Below are 16,579 nucleotides of genomic sequence, written 5' to 3' on the forward strand. Positions count from 1 at the left end.
CTCAATGTTCAGGGTGATTGCATATTCCATGATTACATAATCACAGCAAATGGCATGTCATTGTAAAGAAGAATAATTCATCTTTCCAATGATACCAGTTTCATCTTTTATACTTAACCAAAATGATATCATCCCCCAAAACTGAGTTGCAAAACTTTTTTAGGGGTTTATATTTTAATGAGAGGACTTACTGAGGATGTGGTAATCATGTCTTGCTCTGTTTGATCTCCAGAAAGCTTGAAGCTTGATGATGGCATTGGCCTGCCAACACAACAAATATCACAATATTATTCAACAAAATTGATGGAGAGAGAAGAATTACATTAAACTGAACATGAGAATATTTACTTTATCACCAATGTAAGTATTGAGTACATTACATGTTCTAAATAAATGATTGAAGGAATGAATGATTGACCAAGTGACTGAATGAATTAATGGATGAATGATTGAATGAATGAATAAATAAATGAGTGAATGAGTAGATGGATTCATGAGTGACTGATTGACTGACAACATTCATGAATGACTGACAGAATGAAAGAATACTCACATTATCCCTGAAGTACTTGAGTCTGTTCTGGTAAGCTTTACGAGCTGAGGTCATTCTGGCATAGGATTGAAGCTGTAAGGAGAGAAGACACACAAAATAGTCAATATGACACCACATATTCAATAAAGATAGCAGTTAATGAATATATGAATATTGTGAGACTTCAGTTAAAGGGGAATTGAAATGCATTCTGTGTAGACTTACCATAACAACTGATGGTTCCTGGTCCTTGGAAAAAATGCAGTCTAGAGAACCCATGGAAACTTACTGTAATGACTGATGGTTCTTGGTCTTAGAGATAACCCAATACATAGAACCTCTGGAGAGAACCAGCTTGACTTACCATAACAACCGATGGTTCCTGGTTCTGGAGATAACCTTGTCTTTACAACCCATGGAGAGAACCAGCTTGACTTAGCGTAATAACAGACGGTTCCTGGTCCTTGAGATGACCAAGTCTATAGAACCCATGGACACTTACCGTAACAACCGATGGCTCCTGGTCCTTGAGGTAACCTAGCCTATCCCTGTATGCTCTCTTCTGTCTCCATCCCTTCACAAAGCTCTGTATCCTAACTATGGCAGGGATCTGATTGTGAAGGTAGTTCCGACGTTCCTGGAATTTCCTGCGAGCGATCATCCCCCTGGCATGGGCTTGGAGGGTGACGATGTTGCCCTCGTTGGCTTCAAAGAGTAAGGCCCGGTTCTTGGCTTCGGTTATTCTCGATACCACTTCCTGAAAGGTGAATAATTTTACAACAATACTATTAATAATAATAACAGCATTACTACTACTAATAATAACAATAATTCCTAAGTCCAAGTCTACACACAGAACATTGATTCCAAATCTTGTGACCTGAAACTGCTACTAGTAGTCTGAAATCCAATCTATGATGAATATGATATATAAGGTGTACCTTTGAATTTCCAGGGATTTCTTTTTAAAATAATGTAACAAAGGACAGAGTTAAAATCATGACAATCGTCAGGGCCACATGGTCTAGTGGTTAGAGCATTGGATTCACAACTGGGAGGTTGTGAGCTCCAATCTTAGCCCCAACGTTATCTTCATCCCTTAAATTAAATTCTGTCCTTGATAAGGTCAGCCGCTATGACTGATCAACAAAGACGTAAAATGCTTCCTAACCTAAGTGATAATTGGTTAAACCAGCTTGCCAGCCAGCCAGCCAGCTTGGGTTAATAGGGTTCCCAGCTTTTCAAGAAAACAAAATTCCCTGATTTTTCCCTGGTGAAGTTTAAAAATTCCCTAATAATTATTTAAACCCATTGCCAGTTTTGCATGTTTTCTAAGTTGTTGCATTGAATTACATGTATTTTCAGTATAAAAAACAGTGATGTAGAACTAAGTAGTACTACCATAACCAGTCATTTAATGGATGTTGTTTTTATATGCAACAAAATGTAACAGAGTCTGACTGACTACCGTACTTTCGACTTTTGGGCCGATCAAAATTCCCTGATTTTTCCCTCATTTGAGGTACTTTCCCCTGATTTTAATGTATTTCTAAATCCAATTCCCTGATTTTTCCCTCATTTAGAAAAAAGTAAAATAATTTTCCCTGATGGGCTGGGAACCCTGTTATACCAGCTTGCCATAAATGCAGCAATAATCTAGGGTGCCGAGTACGAACAGAAGTTACTGCAACAGAAACAGAATGTGTCTGACCTGAATTTCTTCTTTAGAGAGTTGTGAATTACTAGGTGCATAGTCTGGAGGTTGAACCCAGCTAGATTCCATAGTCGATAGATTGAAATAGAAATCATCTCCCTCTGGTGTCCGATGACATGTCCAATCTCCACCATCACCAGCTAGAAGATACAGAAAATCATATGCTACATAGATTGAAACCTGTATAGTGATTGGTTAAAATAGCATCATGTGACCAAATATATTATAACTATAGTGTTGTGTGATGTCAGGCCTAAATATATTTTCTGCTATGCAAATATTCGAATGTCATTATTCAAATAACAAGATGTTCAGCTCATCTCTCCGGCCTACTGGTCAGCGAACTTGTCTCCCCTGGGCAAATCCCGTGATGTGTCGGCGAAGGCACTAATACGCGTTCAGCTGAGAGAGGTGGCTAAGGGAAAAGCACAATGACGATTGCCAACGCAGAAAAGCTGATGTGGGACTGTGTATCATTATTGCTTGGAAAAACACCCAACACCCAAGAAGAATGCCAGACCTGTTATTATAATTCCTTGGCAATTTTTTTATTTTCTGCTAGAATCATTTTGGTATATATTTTTCAATCAAACAAAGAGACACTTCAAAGGCCATATTATTGGATTGCAGGTATGTTTGACTAATTTTGAGGTCTTTACCATGACTAGTATTTATCTTATTAATCCATAGTATTATACATTTATACATTGAATCTTCGTTATTGACAATATTCCAAAGTTCTTGGATGTAGTGCACGGTGTGAATTTACCATTCACTTTGTGTACTGAACTACATGTAGAAATTCTACTTCTTATTCAGTGATGTGATACCCAACAACTTCTGGTCTAGTCGTACCGTAGCTAGTGCTAGTCTGGTTCCATCCACTTTCGAACACTGCTCTCAATCTCCTCTTACATTTCCAGGAAGAATCACCATGTATTACTATTTTTACCTTCAAGCTACTGAAACTGGGTCAAACAAGTAAGTGGCATGAGCTACATTGGGGAACTTTTGGTTACCATCGATGGCGAGAATGATATCACAAGTTGGAATCTGTACCTGTAATGTAAATCAATTACCTTGTGCTTTGTTGTTTTTGCATTCTTTCAGGTCCTGGAGGTACTCGTCTCCACAGTCTGGCTTGACGGACCTTAGACCTACATCAGAACTCTTGAGGGCTTCGACCAGAGTTGAGCCGTCTCCTTCATCTATAAGCATGTTGATCGTTGCTATGCCAACAGCCACTGTGATCAAAGAATATTTAGTGCTGCATGAATGATGTGAGCAAGTTGGTTGAGCAAGCTATTTCATTTCTCACATAAGACTCAAACTCAGTAACACTATCTCCTTCTTTTGGATGTTGCAATAGGAATAATCATCAATTTCTTTCTTTAAACAGGACCCAATTTAACATCAAGACAATTTGGTGAATTAACAATACAGTGCACCATGTATCGGTAGCTGTGGAGTGTGGACAGACCAATTTTTAATTTCAGGGTCAAAATTGCAGGCCCAGGCAGCGCACAGTGCTAGTGTAATGCAATTTCACTGTGATGCTTAACCAATGAGAACTCCCTTAAAGCCTTTTGAATAGTGACTCGGTTGGTTCTACTCACATTTATTAGCAGCTATGGTCTGTTTGTTAGCTTTATCAACTCCTCCTTGAATCTCATCTAGCCACAATACAGCCTGGTCATCTCCTTGTGTCTGCAAGAAATAAAGACACAATGAAGAACAAGAGCACAGTAACATGAACTATAAGGATACAAGACTAAAAAAAATACCAACTATATCAATACTTAAACATAGAAGGCTGAATGTTATCAGGGGAAATAATGGGCATTGTGGCGTGCGCCTGTAATCCAAGCTATGTGGGGGAAGTTACAAAGTGATGCAGAGGTTCGAGCCCTGGTCACGTCTTTCGGATGGTGACGTTAAAGGTCGGTCCCAGACGTAAATAATCATATCTGATTGATACACGTCTGACACAACTCAAATACACACTCACACAGAGTAAATCGACCTTGTCAACATGCATCAACACAATGAAAGGGAGGAGAAGTTATACTATGATAGAGCATTTCAAAATATGAAAGGGCATACCTTGAACTATTATGCAAGTTCATTGAGAAATCCTCAAAGGTTAAAAAAGGCTTACTGCTCAGGATTTTTTTTTTCCAACATTTTATTTACACACATATGTCTTTTAATTTATTTTTCATTTTTCATCTTATTCATATTCATTTATTTATGCATTATTATTTCATATATTTATTCATGATTACATAATCTATTCATTTATTTAGGGGAGAGGGGTGGGGTGGATATTTATGAAATCAGAATTAAATTACATCAATAATTCCCAGCAAACATAATTGGGAAAAAATGTACAAAATCAACCCCAATATGATAAAAAGCTGTGCTCAAAAGTAAGTGAACCCTATTACAAAACGCACTCCTTTGTGCTGAGTGTTGAATGTACACAACACTGAGGAGGCGCGATAGCTCAGTCAGCAGAGCGGGGGATTCGTATCCTGGTGACCCGGGTTCGATTCCCACTTGGTGCGCTAGTGCCCTTTGGTTAGGCATTAATCCTCAGTAACAGGTCCTTCAGAGAGGACCTTAAGCCGTCGGTCCTCTGGTTGCTGGCTTACAAGCATTTATGCTTTCTTAGCAATCAGGTAAAAAAAAATCACCACCACTACAATGTTCAGCAAGCCCAGAGAAACAAATCTTATTGAATGTAACATTTCATCAATTGACTTCACAATTAAATATCTATAACAAGGCAGAACTTGAACACTTTGAATATGACCATTTTCTGGTAGGGTTTACTAACTACATGTATTGAGCACCACTGTATTACATATCATAAGTGTCAATACATTTCTCTTTCCCCCTTATAGAATGTTCCACCCACAGCAGCGACCTTTGAATGCACTTCTAAGCATAGGAAGCCACAAGAGACAATGGGATTAGCTTCCACAGTGATAGAACTATTATCCATGGGAATCATTTTGAATGTTTCTATTGTTATAACCTGAACATGGTACACCACATTCTGGATTAACCAAAAACATAAACATTAGAGTCACCAGAAAATCTGCATAATCAGGTCTTCTCTGGAATGTTGGTACTCTGTAGCTACAATAATACATTTGATCTTTAGTTATTCTTTGTTCTCGTCAATAATGGAACACGTGAAATAATAAAAATGACAATACAGAGAATAAGTAAGGCAGCATAGCTGATTGTCATTTAACTGGATTTATTAGATTAATTTAAGGTCAAGACCACCCAAGAAAATTGTTGATTTCAATCAATAGAAAAAGAAATATCAAACATTCATAATGCCGAAAAAGGCATCAAACTCAGATGTAAAATAAGAAAGTTGTGACATTGTTTCGCTTATTTGGAATAAAACAGTTACATGCATTACATGCACTTCCCTCACTCACTATTTCTTTTGTTTTTCATTGTTTGAATTATGCAATTTCAATTTCACAGATTGACAATTAGGATCACCTTGATTGAACCCCACAATGGTCATTCCACATGTTTAGGGAAGAACAAAACTTTGTTTCAGATGACAATGGGAAAAATGAAATATTTCACACAATAAAATACAAAAGAAATAGTGAGTGGGCGACATCATCAGTCTCCTCATTTGCATACCGAGAAAAATATGAGTAACAATTTTATGAAATTAGGCATAACATCAAAACGTCATAGCTTTCTTATTTTACATCCGATTTTAATGAAATTATCAGCGTTTGCATGTTTGACTGTTCTCTTTTCATTCAAATCAACTTGTTATTGGGGCGGCATTATCCTTTAACTGCGAGAGGTAAACAGCTTAGATATAAAATGTAAGATAACATACATGCATATACATGTACCAATGTATGATTTTTCCCTTTAAATTGAAACATGTGGACAGGTTTAGTTGGAGAGAATTACAGGATGGAAATCTCAATTTTAGGGTGGTGATTACAATATAATAAGAGCTTGTAATTATCTGGCAAATAATTTTTTTCTAACCCCGCCAATCTGACCAATAAATTGTTTTAAAATCAACATTCTATGCAGTATTACTGCTTAGAATTCCACATCATATCAACATGCTACTGCTCCAATTAAACATTTTATTACAGTATTCTGACCAATAAATTGTTTTTAACTAGTCAACATTGTATCATTATTTGGAATTTCATGTGTGCTGCGATCTTTCCTCTGTAATTTCACATCATATGAACATGCTCTTGCTCTAATTAACATTTTAGAAATAATAAGTTGCTACTTGGCTAAACTAAGCATTTGCAAATAACACATACTTAGACAATTGCATGACACAACAAAACTTAAATTCTCTTTAAAATAAATCATGCATACATGTAGGCGCATCTGGCAGAGAAACATTGAGGGGGAAATCCCAACAATCCGGGGAAAAATCTTTGCTGGATTACAAAACAACGAGTTTCCATGGTATTCTATTAAATCAACTCAATCAACAAAACAATGAATCATGTTCCAATGAATGTAATAGCCAAGGCACAATGATTGCACAATCCTCCTTGCATCATGTTAGCCCAGAAGGCTTATCATATTTGGCAAGGAGCGGTTGATAATCACCACATCACTTTCTCTTTTCACATAATGCGGGGAATTCCACAGCACATCCTGATTGAGGCAAGAGGATGCGCTTTGAAGGATTGTATCTTTAGAAGACACATGAGGTTAATGGATTGCAACATCCAACTGCTTTTTCCCCCACTTGAGCTGCAGATGATGCTTGCAAGAAAAATAAGTATCACATAGTTTATTTGCAAATGATAAGCCATCTAGACAAAATGAAAATGACTGTTGTAACTGTGGACATGCCAAATCTCCCGCATTATAGACTCCCTCCCCATCCCCTAAATCTCAATTTAACACCTGAATCATGGTGACATGACAATTGCTCCGGCGACAATTGCTACATGCTTAATTTTGTCTAAGATGTACGGTTAGGGTTGCAATAGGGTTTTATGTTAGGTTTCGGGTAGGGTATGTGTTAAACCCAGGGTTAAAGTTAGTCATCTTTTATTTTGTTTCTGCATGTCATGACAATGTAAATAGTGTGACAATCACAAAAGTATATACATTACTTTTTACATAAAAAGATGTATCATTATGATCATTTACAGACATATACCAATGTTGCAGACATACAGTGGTATGACATTACAAGCACATGCTTCAGCCGTTGTCGCACCTTTGGATATATAAAATACATACATAAAGGTTTGGGTTTTTTTAATGCTAAAAAATCAAAAATAAAACTGGCTAATGATAAAACAAAGAAAAAAACCCCCAAAATCATTAGTGTGTGGAATTTAGAGCAGAGCAATTGTCGCAGGAGCAAATGTCATGGAACCATCAATAATATCTTTTATTACATAGGTTATGTAGATTCAAATCAGTGATAGGTCAATGTGACCATCATGTGACCATAGCTACGAGGATCATTTGTTATATTCTGGGTTTCAAGGTCATAGCTGTAGCAAGAATTTCAGGTTGGAGCCAGATGACGAATGCAATATCTGATGGCGAATCCACATAGACTATAATATAACATATTGCCTGGTCTATTGTTTTAATAAATAACATTTCATCTCCCCTCCGAAGCTATATTTTTCCCTCAGCGCTGCGCGCTTTGGGCAAGTTATAATCCCTTGGGAAAATATAACTCCGTCAGGGAGTGGAAATGTTATATTCAAACTCTAGGTAGGCAATATCAGTATAATATACCAACCTTTCCTTTCCTCTCTTTCTCGGCATGTAGGACTCTCTGGTAGAGGACAGTGTTGGGCTCTTCTACCTCTCTTAGTTTAGCCACAGGCATCTGAAGAGCTTTCAAGGTCTGTTCGGAATCCCCTCCATCGATGGCTTCGTTGATTGCTGCTACGGCCATTATACCTGAGGAAAGGCATAGGGAAGGAACAAAGGTGTCAAGTCCATTTTACTTACGAGCAGTAGTTTGAGTGGGGAGGTTTGGCTCAGTGGATAAGTCTCGGGACTTCAAACAACAAGGTCCAGGGTTCATATCCCGCTGCAGCACTTGCGTCCTTTGGCAAGGCGCTTATATTCATTTGCCACTCTTCGCCCAGGTGTAGTACATGGATACCCAAAAGGAAAGAATTCCTTGAATGCTAACTCCCCTAATCATGGTAGCCATGCTAAAGCTTGGGTAATAGCATGCAGTGCTCAGATAAAATATATTAAGCAGATATACATGTATATCATTATTGAGGGACAAAGAAACATAAGCCATTGTTGGGTAGCATTTACTAAACAAATATTTCTACACTGATCATCAAGAACATGACTATCTTGGTCACTGTTTTGGCATAAACGAAATTTAAGTGGGTGGTATTAAGACTGAAGATTTGTACCTGTTATTAAAAATATTATCACTACATCTACCTAAATATAACCTTCAAATAAAACTGAAATCATTATTTTTCCCACAAGAGGTGAGTTTTAGTTTTCAGCACCACCATTTATGTCAAGTAGTACCCTGAATATTTTCTATGATGCCATTGCTATGGAAACCACATATATACTTACGTTGGTGTTCTTCCTGTACTTCAGAGTTGACTGCATCCACTACCTCCTGGATCTCTTCTTGTGTCAAGAAATCTTCCCCTTCCTAAATATTTTTAATCAAAACAAAGCAATTTAATATTCAGCAAACTTTAATACCATCAATTGACTTGAAATTCTCTAAAATTCACCTAAATTGGATCAAACTGCTGCTGCTTTTAAAGCAAACATTGGGTACTGATTAGGAGATATGTTTGGCACATGGGTCATGTGTGATGTTATCAAAGGGCGGTAGATTCATAAATTTTAAAGAGGCACACTCTCATAAATCAAGTCTATATGAGTGCTTCACAAGAACAGAGAAAAAAAATAATCTTTTGTCATCAACCTAAGCACTGTAATAATCTTAATGGCTTTTGGCACAGTTTGGAGACGATGCCAATAAACAGAAGAACTAAAAAAATTTACTTTTCAACGGTTACTCCATGGTAAAAAGTGGTAAAAACTTTCTTTCAAATTCAACATGACTTTTGTTACTTACTGTATATTTACAGCACATTAAACATAATGGTTTTAATCATCTCATTCACATAGAGGTGTACATGTATGTTTGATTCAGTGGATAAGTCTCTTGACTTTGGACCACAAGGTCTAGAGTTCCAATCACCCCTCAGCACTCGCATCCTTTGGCAAAGCATTTATCTACATTTGTCATGTCCCACCCAAGTGTAGTGAATAGGCACCAGGGGTCCATTGCATAAAACTTTTGCCATAAAAAAACTCTGGCAAATTTTCGCCAGTTTTTTAATGTATGATTTTCAGTGGCATAATTTTGTTTGCCAGAGTTTTAGAATGGTCGAGCACCCAATGAGGGTAGCTATTCTCATGCAGCTGTAATAGTATGCAGCACTTAGAAACACTGTATGAAGCGCTAGATGACTGTCAATTATTTTCATCATCATATTTGTTTATTGAAATAAAGGAACGGTATTCCTGGACACACCTTAGCTTTAGCTCTCTTGATAGCGAGAAGCTGATCTTGGTATCTCTGATGGTAAGAACTGTCCTGCTCCACGTCGGCCAGGCAAGCATCTTGTTGGAGTAAGAGTTCTGCCGTCTTACTCGATTGACCCGAATCAATGCTCTGGTTGATCATAGCTACCGCTGACAGAACTGAAAGGAGTAGAAGAAATACAAGAGATATTGCATCAAATAAACTTGCTACCACTCGGAAATTCATAAGCATATTTATTTCTACTATAATGCCAGTCACAGCAACGAAACCGACCAATGGCATTGTCATTGGTAAAAGAGTAACAGCTTTTGTTCATCTGGAGTCGGCTTTGTAGGTGTGAATATAACCCCAAAAAAGGGGGAAATTTGTGCTTTTCAGATTGAAATGTCACCAGTCATTGACATATTATTTTGATGCACTTTAATGACATAACCTTCATGTAATACAAATACAGAATGTCAAAACAATGAACACACTTTTGTCACCTGTTAAGAGATAGGCAATAGTTCTGTGGTATATTACTTGCTAATGCCCATCTGATTCCAAACAGGTGATAATATCTATATCATTCCTGTTTCACAAGTCATTTGCAAGGGACCTATTATTCAACCGCCATGATGAATTATTTCCTCTTTTAATTTCCACCACATGCCCCTCGGGATTCATTTGTTGCTGATATCAATGTTAAGAATGTGAAAAAAATATCAATAGCAACAGTGGTTGCCATGGCAATGGTACATTAATGTAGTAGAAAGGGGAAAGGGCATGGATAAATGTCATATTGTTAGGGGGTGTGCTATAAATATCATACAAACAAAAAGTATCAAAATATTGCAAATGTAGGCAAAAATCTGAGAATAATTACAATCCTTGAGATTTTTTTTTTTTGAAAAGCACAATGGATATCCACATGAATATTTAGTGCTCCTCATTATCAAAAACTGTACATTGAGAAGTTTTGGATGCAATTCATACATTATACACATTGGCCCCTATTCTGAAATAAGGTTTAACTTACACTCAGGTTTAAATTTGTGGTTTAAGTATGGATAGCCAATTGTTACGTAAATCACTAACGGTAGAGATATCATATTTCAGCTCATTTGGCTCTCAAATTATTCATAATTTTCTAGGAAGATTATTGTCTCCACCCTCCGAAAATCAGAAAAGAGCACAGTAAACATACGAACGTTCAACTTAATAAAAAAATTGATACTTTTGGCTTCCCATACTTAAACCACAACTTTAAACCTGAGTTTAAGTTAAACCTGCTATCAGAATATGGGCCATTACCTTTAAGGTAAGACTTATATAGAATTTATTTGCAAAAGATGGGGCCAAGGTTTTAGCTTAAGGGTATTGATGCATATTTTCATCAAATGGGGTGGGTAGGGGAAGACTGTCATATCGTACATAGGGGACATGATATGCATACATGTATTATACATGTATAATCAACAGATAATGCCATATTGCAAATGTAAGGTGGAATATAAGATTTATATGTAATGACCAAGAAATTTTCTTGTAGATGCAAAATAGAAATCTACATGTACATACTGTATGTACATGTATACTCACATATATTCTTCAAAATTTTCCAAAGCAAGATGTTTTTGATGGTATAGAGCAATTCATACAATTAACACATAACTTTTCTAGAGGGAACTTATCAGAAGTTTGAGGCTGGGGCTGATTTTATTACTCAATGTACTGCTTCATACTTTCATAAAATAGGGTTGGGTAGAGGATCAGAATAAAAGTACAAGCCCGATGTGACATTGGCAAAGAGCCAAGCAATAGTCACATGGTATGTGATACCTCTTTCAGACTATATTTTGGCAGTTTTAAAGGGAAATCTTAGCCTTCTTCAAGAAAGGTAATGGTGAAAATGACAGCAAAGCACACTGGAGAAATTGTAATTTATATGTTTCATAATAATAAATACGCCCTCTAAAACTTTCCACATCATGACAGGTTTTTATGGGTTGACCACTTTTTCTTAAGAGTCAGATCCCAAAAGAATTGTAAATGAAGTTGGTACTTAATCACTTTGAAAGAGAAATGTTTGTAATGAATGCACTTTGGGTGATACTCAGAATTAACATGTGTATCTCAGGATTATTGCCTATTCGTCTTATGCCAATTCATCCAATTGCCAACTTACATGTATCTACTATCATTTGGTCTACCATCAGTTCATCCACTCACCACATGGTCTACTTTCATTTAGTCTAATGCCATTCTGTCTAATAACCAGTTGGTCCAATAGCCATTTAGTCCATATAACATTTGGTCTAATCAAATTAAAGTGTTAATCAAAGTATTAATTGTGCAAAATGAATAAAGATAATGGGTATTAGACCAACTGGTTATTAGACGAAATGGTATTGGAAATAGACAAAATGGCAATTAAGTAATGATTGGACCAAATGGTTGTTAGACGAAATGTTGGACGGACTGGCAATTAACCTAAATAACATCACAACGAGGGAGCAAGTTGTGTTTAATGTTCATATTGAATGGAACAATTATCCTTCTTCTGTCACTGGTGTCAAGTACATGATCCCCTATATTCACTACCTGGGGGTATTTCACAAAGTCCTGTACTCTGAACTTGGGTTTAAATTAAATTTTGGTTTAACTATGGATAGCCTGTTGTGGCACAAATCTAGTACATGTTCATTTTATCAACTCATTTGACACTCAAATCATTCAAAAATCTCAGGGAATGATTACTGAAGCATTTTTCTTCATAACGAAAACCAAAATAGTAAGCAAAGAAATATACCATACAAAACAGAATTTTTATTGTATTTATTATTATTATTTTTTTTTTTTTTTTTTTTTGGGGGGGGCTTCTCATAATTTTAGCAGAGATTTAAAACTTAGACCTTGGTCTAAGTTAAACTGGGGTTCAAAATATGGGCCAAAGAGTTTAAGTATGACTAAAATCACACTCAAATTCCAGTTGCATTTAGGTATCACTGTATTGGACAGATCAGCTCACTGAAGGCACAATGACACATTTCACCAATAAGATTACATGTTAAACTTTCATGTCACTTTTTAGTACTTAAGCATGATTTTAGTCTCATTTAACTCTTTGTGAATCCCCCCCCCCCCCCCGATCAGCAGATAAAGGATGGGTTGGGGAAAGGGTGGCTAGGATCACGAGGCAACGGCTTGTGTTTCCATGGAAACATACTTTGTCATTTCCCATTGCAAAACCTTCCCCCTTCTTGGAGTAATTCCAAAAAGATATCTCCATCTCCTACTCTAATAGCCACACAGAGATGAGTATTTTGAAAATTCTTTTTACTCATGCAGAATAAACATTATATATATCATGAGTGAAGGAAAGACATACGATCAAGAGCAGTCCTTGACTATGAAGCAATTAACTGAATATAACAATGGGTGATTTCAAGTGCAGTGTTGGAAGCACAATAAAGATTGCGTTTCCTAGCTCCAAAACCTATTCTGAGTTCACACTAATAACCCAGATCACAACATTGACAGTTCATCAGCCAGTGAGTGACTTTTCAGGATCATCTTCATTTTTTTATGTTTGGTGTTATAGTCATGTAAAAACTGATCGAACACCAACACCAAAAGGTCAACACTGAACTTGAAATTTGGGATGCAAAAGAATAGAGAAGATTATTAGTAAAGAGCAAGGATTCTTTGTGGTCGACTTTTGAAGAGAATGGGTCGGAGGGTTACCTTAACAGGTGGTTTCAGACCGCCTCGAAGTTTGCCAGTTCCAGGTACCGGTATTCTCTGATCGGGAAATTTACCCCGATCAGAAAATACCAGGTATTTTGGTAATGTGAAAGCAAACTACGCGTAATTTCCCCGAAAGAAAATACCCGCTAAATAGTAGGTACTTGGCGAAATTACGAGAACTTTCGTGGGGATTTTTCCAAGGTCGCAGGTATTTTGGCAATGTGGAAGCAAATTACGGGAACTTTCAGCCCAGCGTGTTGTTGGGCGCGGCGGCGTGGGTGGCTGCTGGGCTAGTGATTTTGAATCTCGCGCCTTGCCTGCTTATCAGACCATACTGCGCATGCTCGTAACTTCGGGAACTTATCCCGAAGGATGTGTTTCGGGGCAGTGTGAATGCAGGAATAATTAATGGGTATTTTTTAGCCTTAAAAAGTTCTCGTAATTTAACGGGGATTCTTGTGATCGAGGCGGTTTGAAACCACCTATTGACTTCTGAATTCTGTATTAAATTAGACATATTCAGGGACGGATAGGGGAGCCGCCTGAAGCCCTTTGAAGTAATAATTATGATAATCCGCTTTTATATAGCCCTTAATACATCGGAATGATTTGTATAAGCGCTTTACAGATATATTATTGCCCCGGTCATCGGCTTCAATCAGTCATTCCGCAACAATGTGTGCACATCCTCCACTCCCTAAGGAGTTTTCCAGTCAGTCGCCTGTGAGGCGCACACAGTACTGGTCAAGCTATAATGACTTTCACGTCCTACTGGGTACCCATTTAGCACCTGGGTCGAGAGTGGCAAAGTGTGGATTGACGCCTTGCCAAAGGTGTTAATCAACAGTAATCCACAGTAAGAGCGTAAATCCCTTATATGCTTCATTGGTTTAACATCAAGTTGTAATTGATACTCGGATGTGTGTTTGATCGCAATTCTTTATGTAACAGGCCCCTAAAGGATGTTTCTTAAAAGATGAAAGCGTGACTACTAACCCAGTAGAAACAGTATGTCAATAAATTGCTGCATTGTTCAGGTAGAGTTCGGAGGAAAACAGCACAACTGCATCTACAGTCGTGCTCAAAAGTTAGTGAACCACACCAGAATAAGAACACATTTTAAAGTGTTCAAGCTCTGTCATGTTTTCGATATTAAAACGTGAATTCGGGTGATAATATATGACATTCAATAGTTTGTTTCTCTGGGCTCGCCGAACATTGTCTACATTCAACACTCAATATGAAGGAGTGCATTTCGTTGTGGGATTCACAAACCTTTGGGCAAAACTGTAAATACATTACATCACTGCATTGTTCAGGTAGTGTTCGGAGGAAGAGAGTGCAACTGCATACTGATGCTTCAACGTGACTTTAAGACAAATTAAATTCTTTGTGAAACCGCCCCCAGAACCGTTGTATCTTGGTGGATCCCTTAATTATTGACCCTTAACTAAAATTGAATATTCTCTCCGTTAACATCATCTTAAAGTACACTGCTGATGAACGGAGATGGGAGTTGCCCCCCTTTAAGAGAGTTTACCTACATCCATTTCTTGGCAGGGGTGCGTTTCATCCCCTCCCCTTCCTCCTCTATTTAATCCACTCAACACCCAATACCTGCTACCATTCTTCCTTTTCCTTTATTACCAATTTCCTTCCTTAGTCTACAAACACAGACCCAATGCAAACAACCACATCACCAAGCATGGGTAATAACACCAAAATATGACGGCGACGCCTTGGGACGAGACTAGTGCGAATATTGCGTTTTATTCGGGGCGGTGGATGCTCGGCGGCTCGAGGTATCGGTCAGCCTCGGTGTGATTGGAGGGATTTCCTGAATGAAACTCGAAAGGAAAAGGGTTCGGTCGTGGAAACTATTCATTCATCGAGGGATCAGGTTCAGAGTCACTGTGGGCTAGACCCCAGAAGCTCAATAAAGTGAGCTGTATACGTCAGGCACACTATTGTAGCAATGGAAGATAATGAACTCGACTTTTGAAATGGCAGTCTACACAAAAGGCAATGAATGTTATACACAAACGCACATAGATTTGTCTGGTATATAATCAGGTAACCAATACAGAGACACCACTTTCATCATGTTAAAAATTAATCCTTTTTATCCTTAAATTGGCAACAACTATTTCTATCATTCATAGTCATACTTAAAAAAAATACAGATATATAACATGAGTGAAGATTAATAAGAGAATTACTTAACTGAAAATTTGCCAATTTGCATTATTAACAGTGATTTTGTTGTTTTCATTGTGTTGCCAATTTAGATTATATAATGATTAGTTCAAATCAAACGGCTTTCATTCAGGAATGGCACCGCATAATGCACTGGGAGAGGTATCATATCACATTTTCCCCTTTCTAATCATATTCCATGTGTAATTGGTAGCATTCAGCGTAGTGAAAAACTGCGAACGTGTCTTCATTTTTTGTCATGTCGGTGCAAGAAAGCCCTTAGCAACACACTTTGTCGCACTACATTGGCGTAGAAATGCCCTTATACAGTGCACTTACATGTATACCTCCCCCTAAGAGTGTTTTTGCACACATTCGATGCAAGGAAGAGCAGTGTTAATGGCATTCTTGCACCGACACATTGTTACATGAGTTAATACTTCTACATGCAACTATCTATATTATTATGCTAACCAATTCTTAAAGGTCAAAATAACAGTTATCGTAACTTGATATACAGTGAACTGTCAAAACAATGAAAAATTTAATAACACTACAAAAAGATCATACTGTGACTGGTGAGGAAAACCTTATGGTTGAACCGAAAAAGGTACGGGGGGGGGGGGGGGAGAGAAAATGACAGATATAGATGGGAAGATACATGTAGAGAGATGGGTGGAATGGACCTATGGATGGATGGATGGAGAGATGATTGGATAGATTTATGGATGGCTAATTGGCTGGATGGACGTACAGAATGACGGACAAATAGAAAGATAGTAGAAAAAGACAGAGTCAATAAAGAGAA

At 37.5% G+C, this 16,579-nt stretch overlaps 1 protein-coding gene across 5 annotated transcripts in view; it reads right to left on the reverse strand.

Annotated features, from left to right (window-relative positions):
• The window catches only part of LOC121415232 (ras GTPase-activating-like protein IQGAP1), a 153,867-nt gene that overhangs the window by 38,432 nt on the left and 98,856 nt on the right, over positions 1 to 16,579 (reverse strand). For all 5 annotated transcript variants that reach the window (XM_041608409.1, XM_041608413.1, XM_041608410.1 and 2 more), the window contains 9 exons: positions 9,835 to 10,004; positions 8,856 to 8,937; positions 8,041 to 8,204; positions 3,863 to 3,953; positions 3,326 to 3,490; positions 2,244 to 2,386; positions 1,035 to 1,289; positions 554 to 625; positions 192 to 261 (listed from right to left, as the gene is read on the reverse strand). In XM_041608409.1, coding sequence (XP_041464343.1) covers positions 192 to 261; positions 554 to 625; positions 1,035 to 1,289; positions 2,244 to 2,386; positions 3,326 to 3,490; positions 3,863 to 3,953; positions 8,041 to 8,204; positions 8,856 to 8,937; positions 9,835 to 10,004 — 1,212 coding nt within the window. The remainder of the gene's footprint in view (positions 1 to 191; positions 262 to 553; positions 626 to 1,034; positions 1,290 to 2,243; positions 2,387 to 3,325; positions 3,491 to 3,862; positions 3,954 to 8,040; positions 8,205 to 8,855; positions 8,938 to 9,834; positions 10,005 to 16,579) is intronic.

The sequence above is a fragment of the Lytechinus variegatus genome, chromosome 5, assembly GCF_018143015.1.
Source record: "Lytechinus variegatus isolate NC3 chromosome 5, Lvar_3.0, whole genome shotgun sequence".
In the NCBI taxonomy this organism is placed as follows: domain Eukaryota; kingdom Metazoa; phylum Echinodermata; class Echinoidea; order Temnopleuroida; family Toxopneustidae; genus Lytechinus; species Lytechinus variegatus.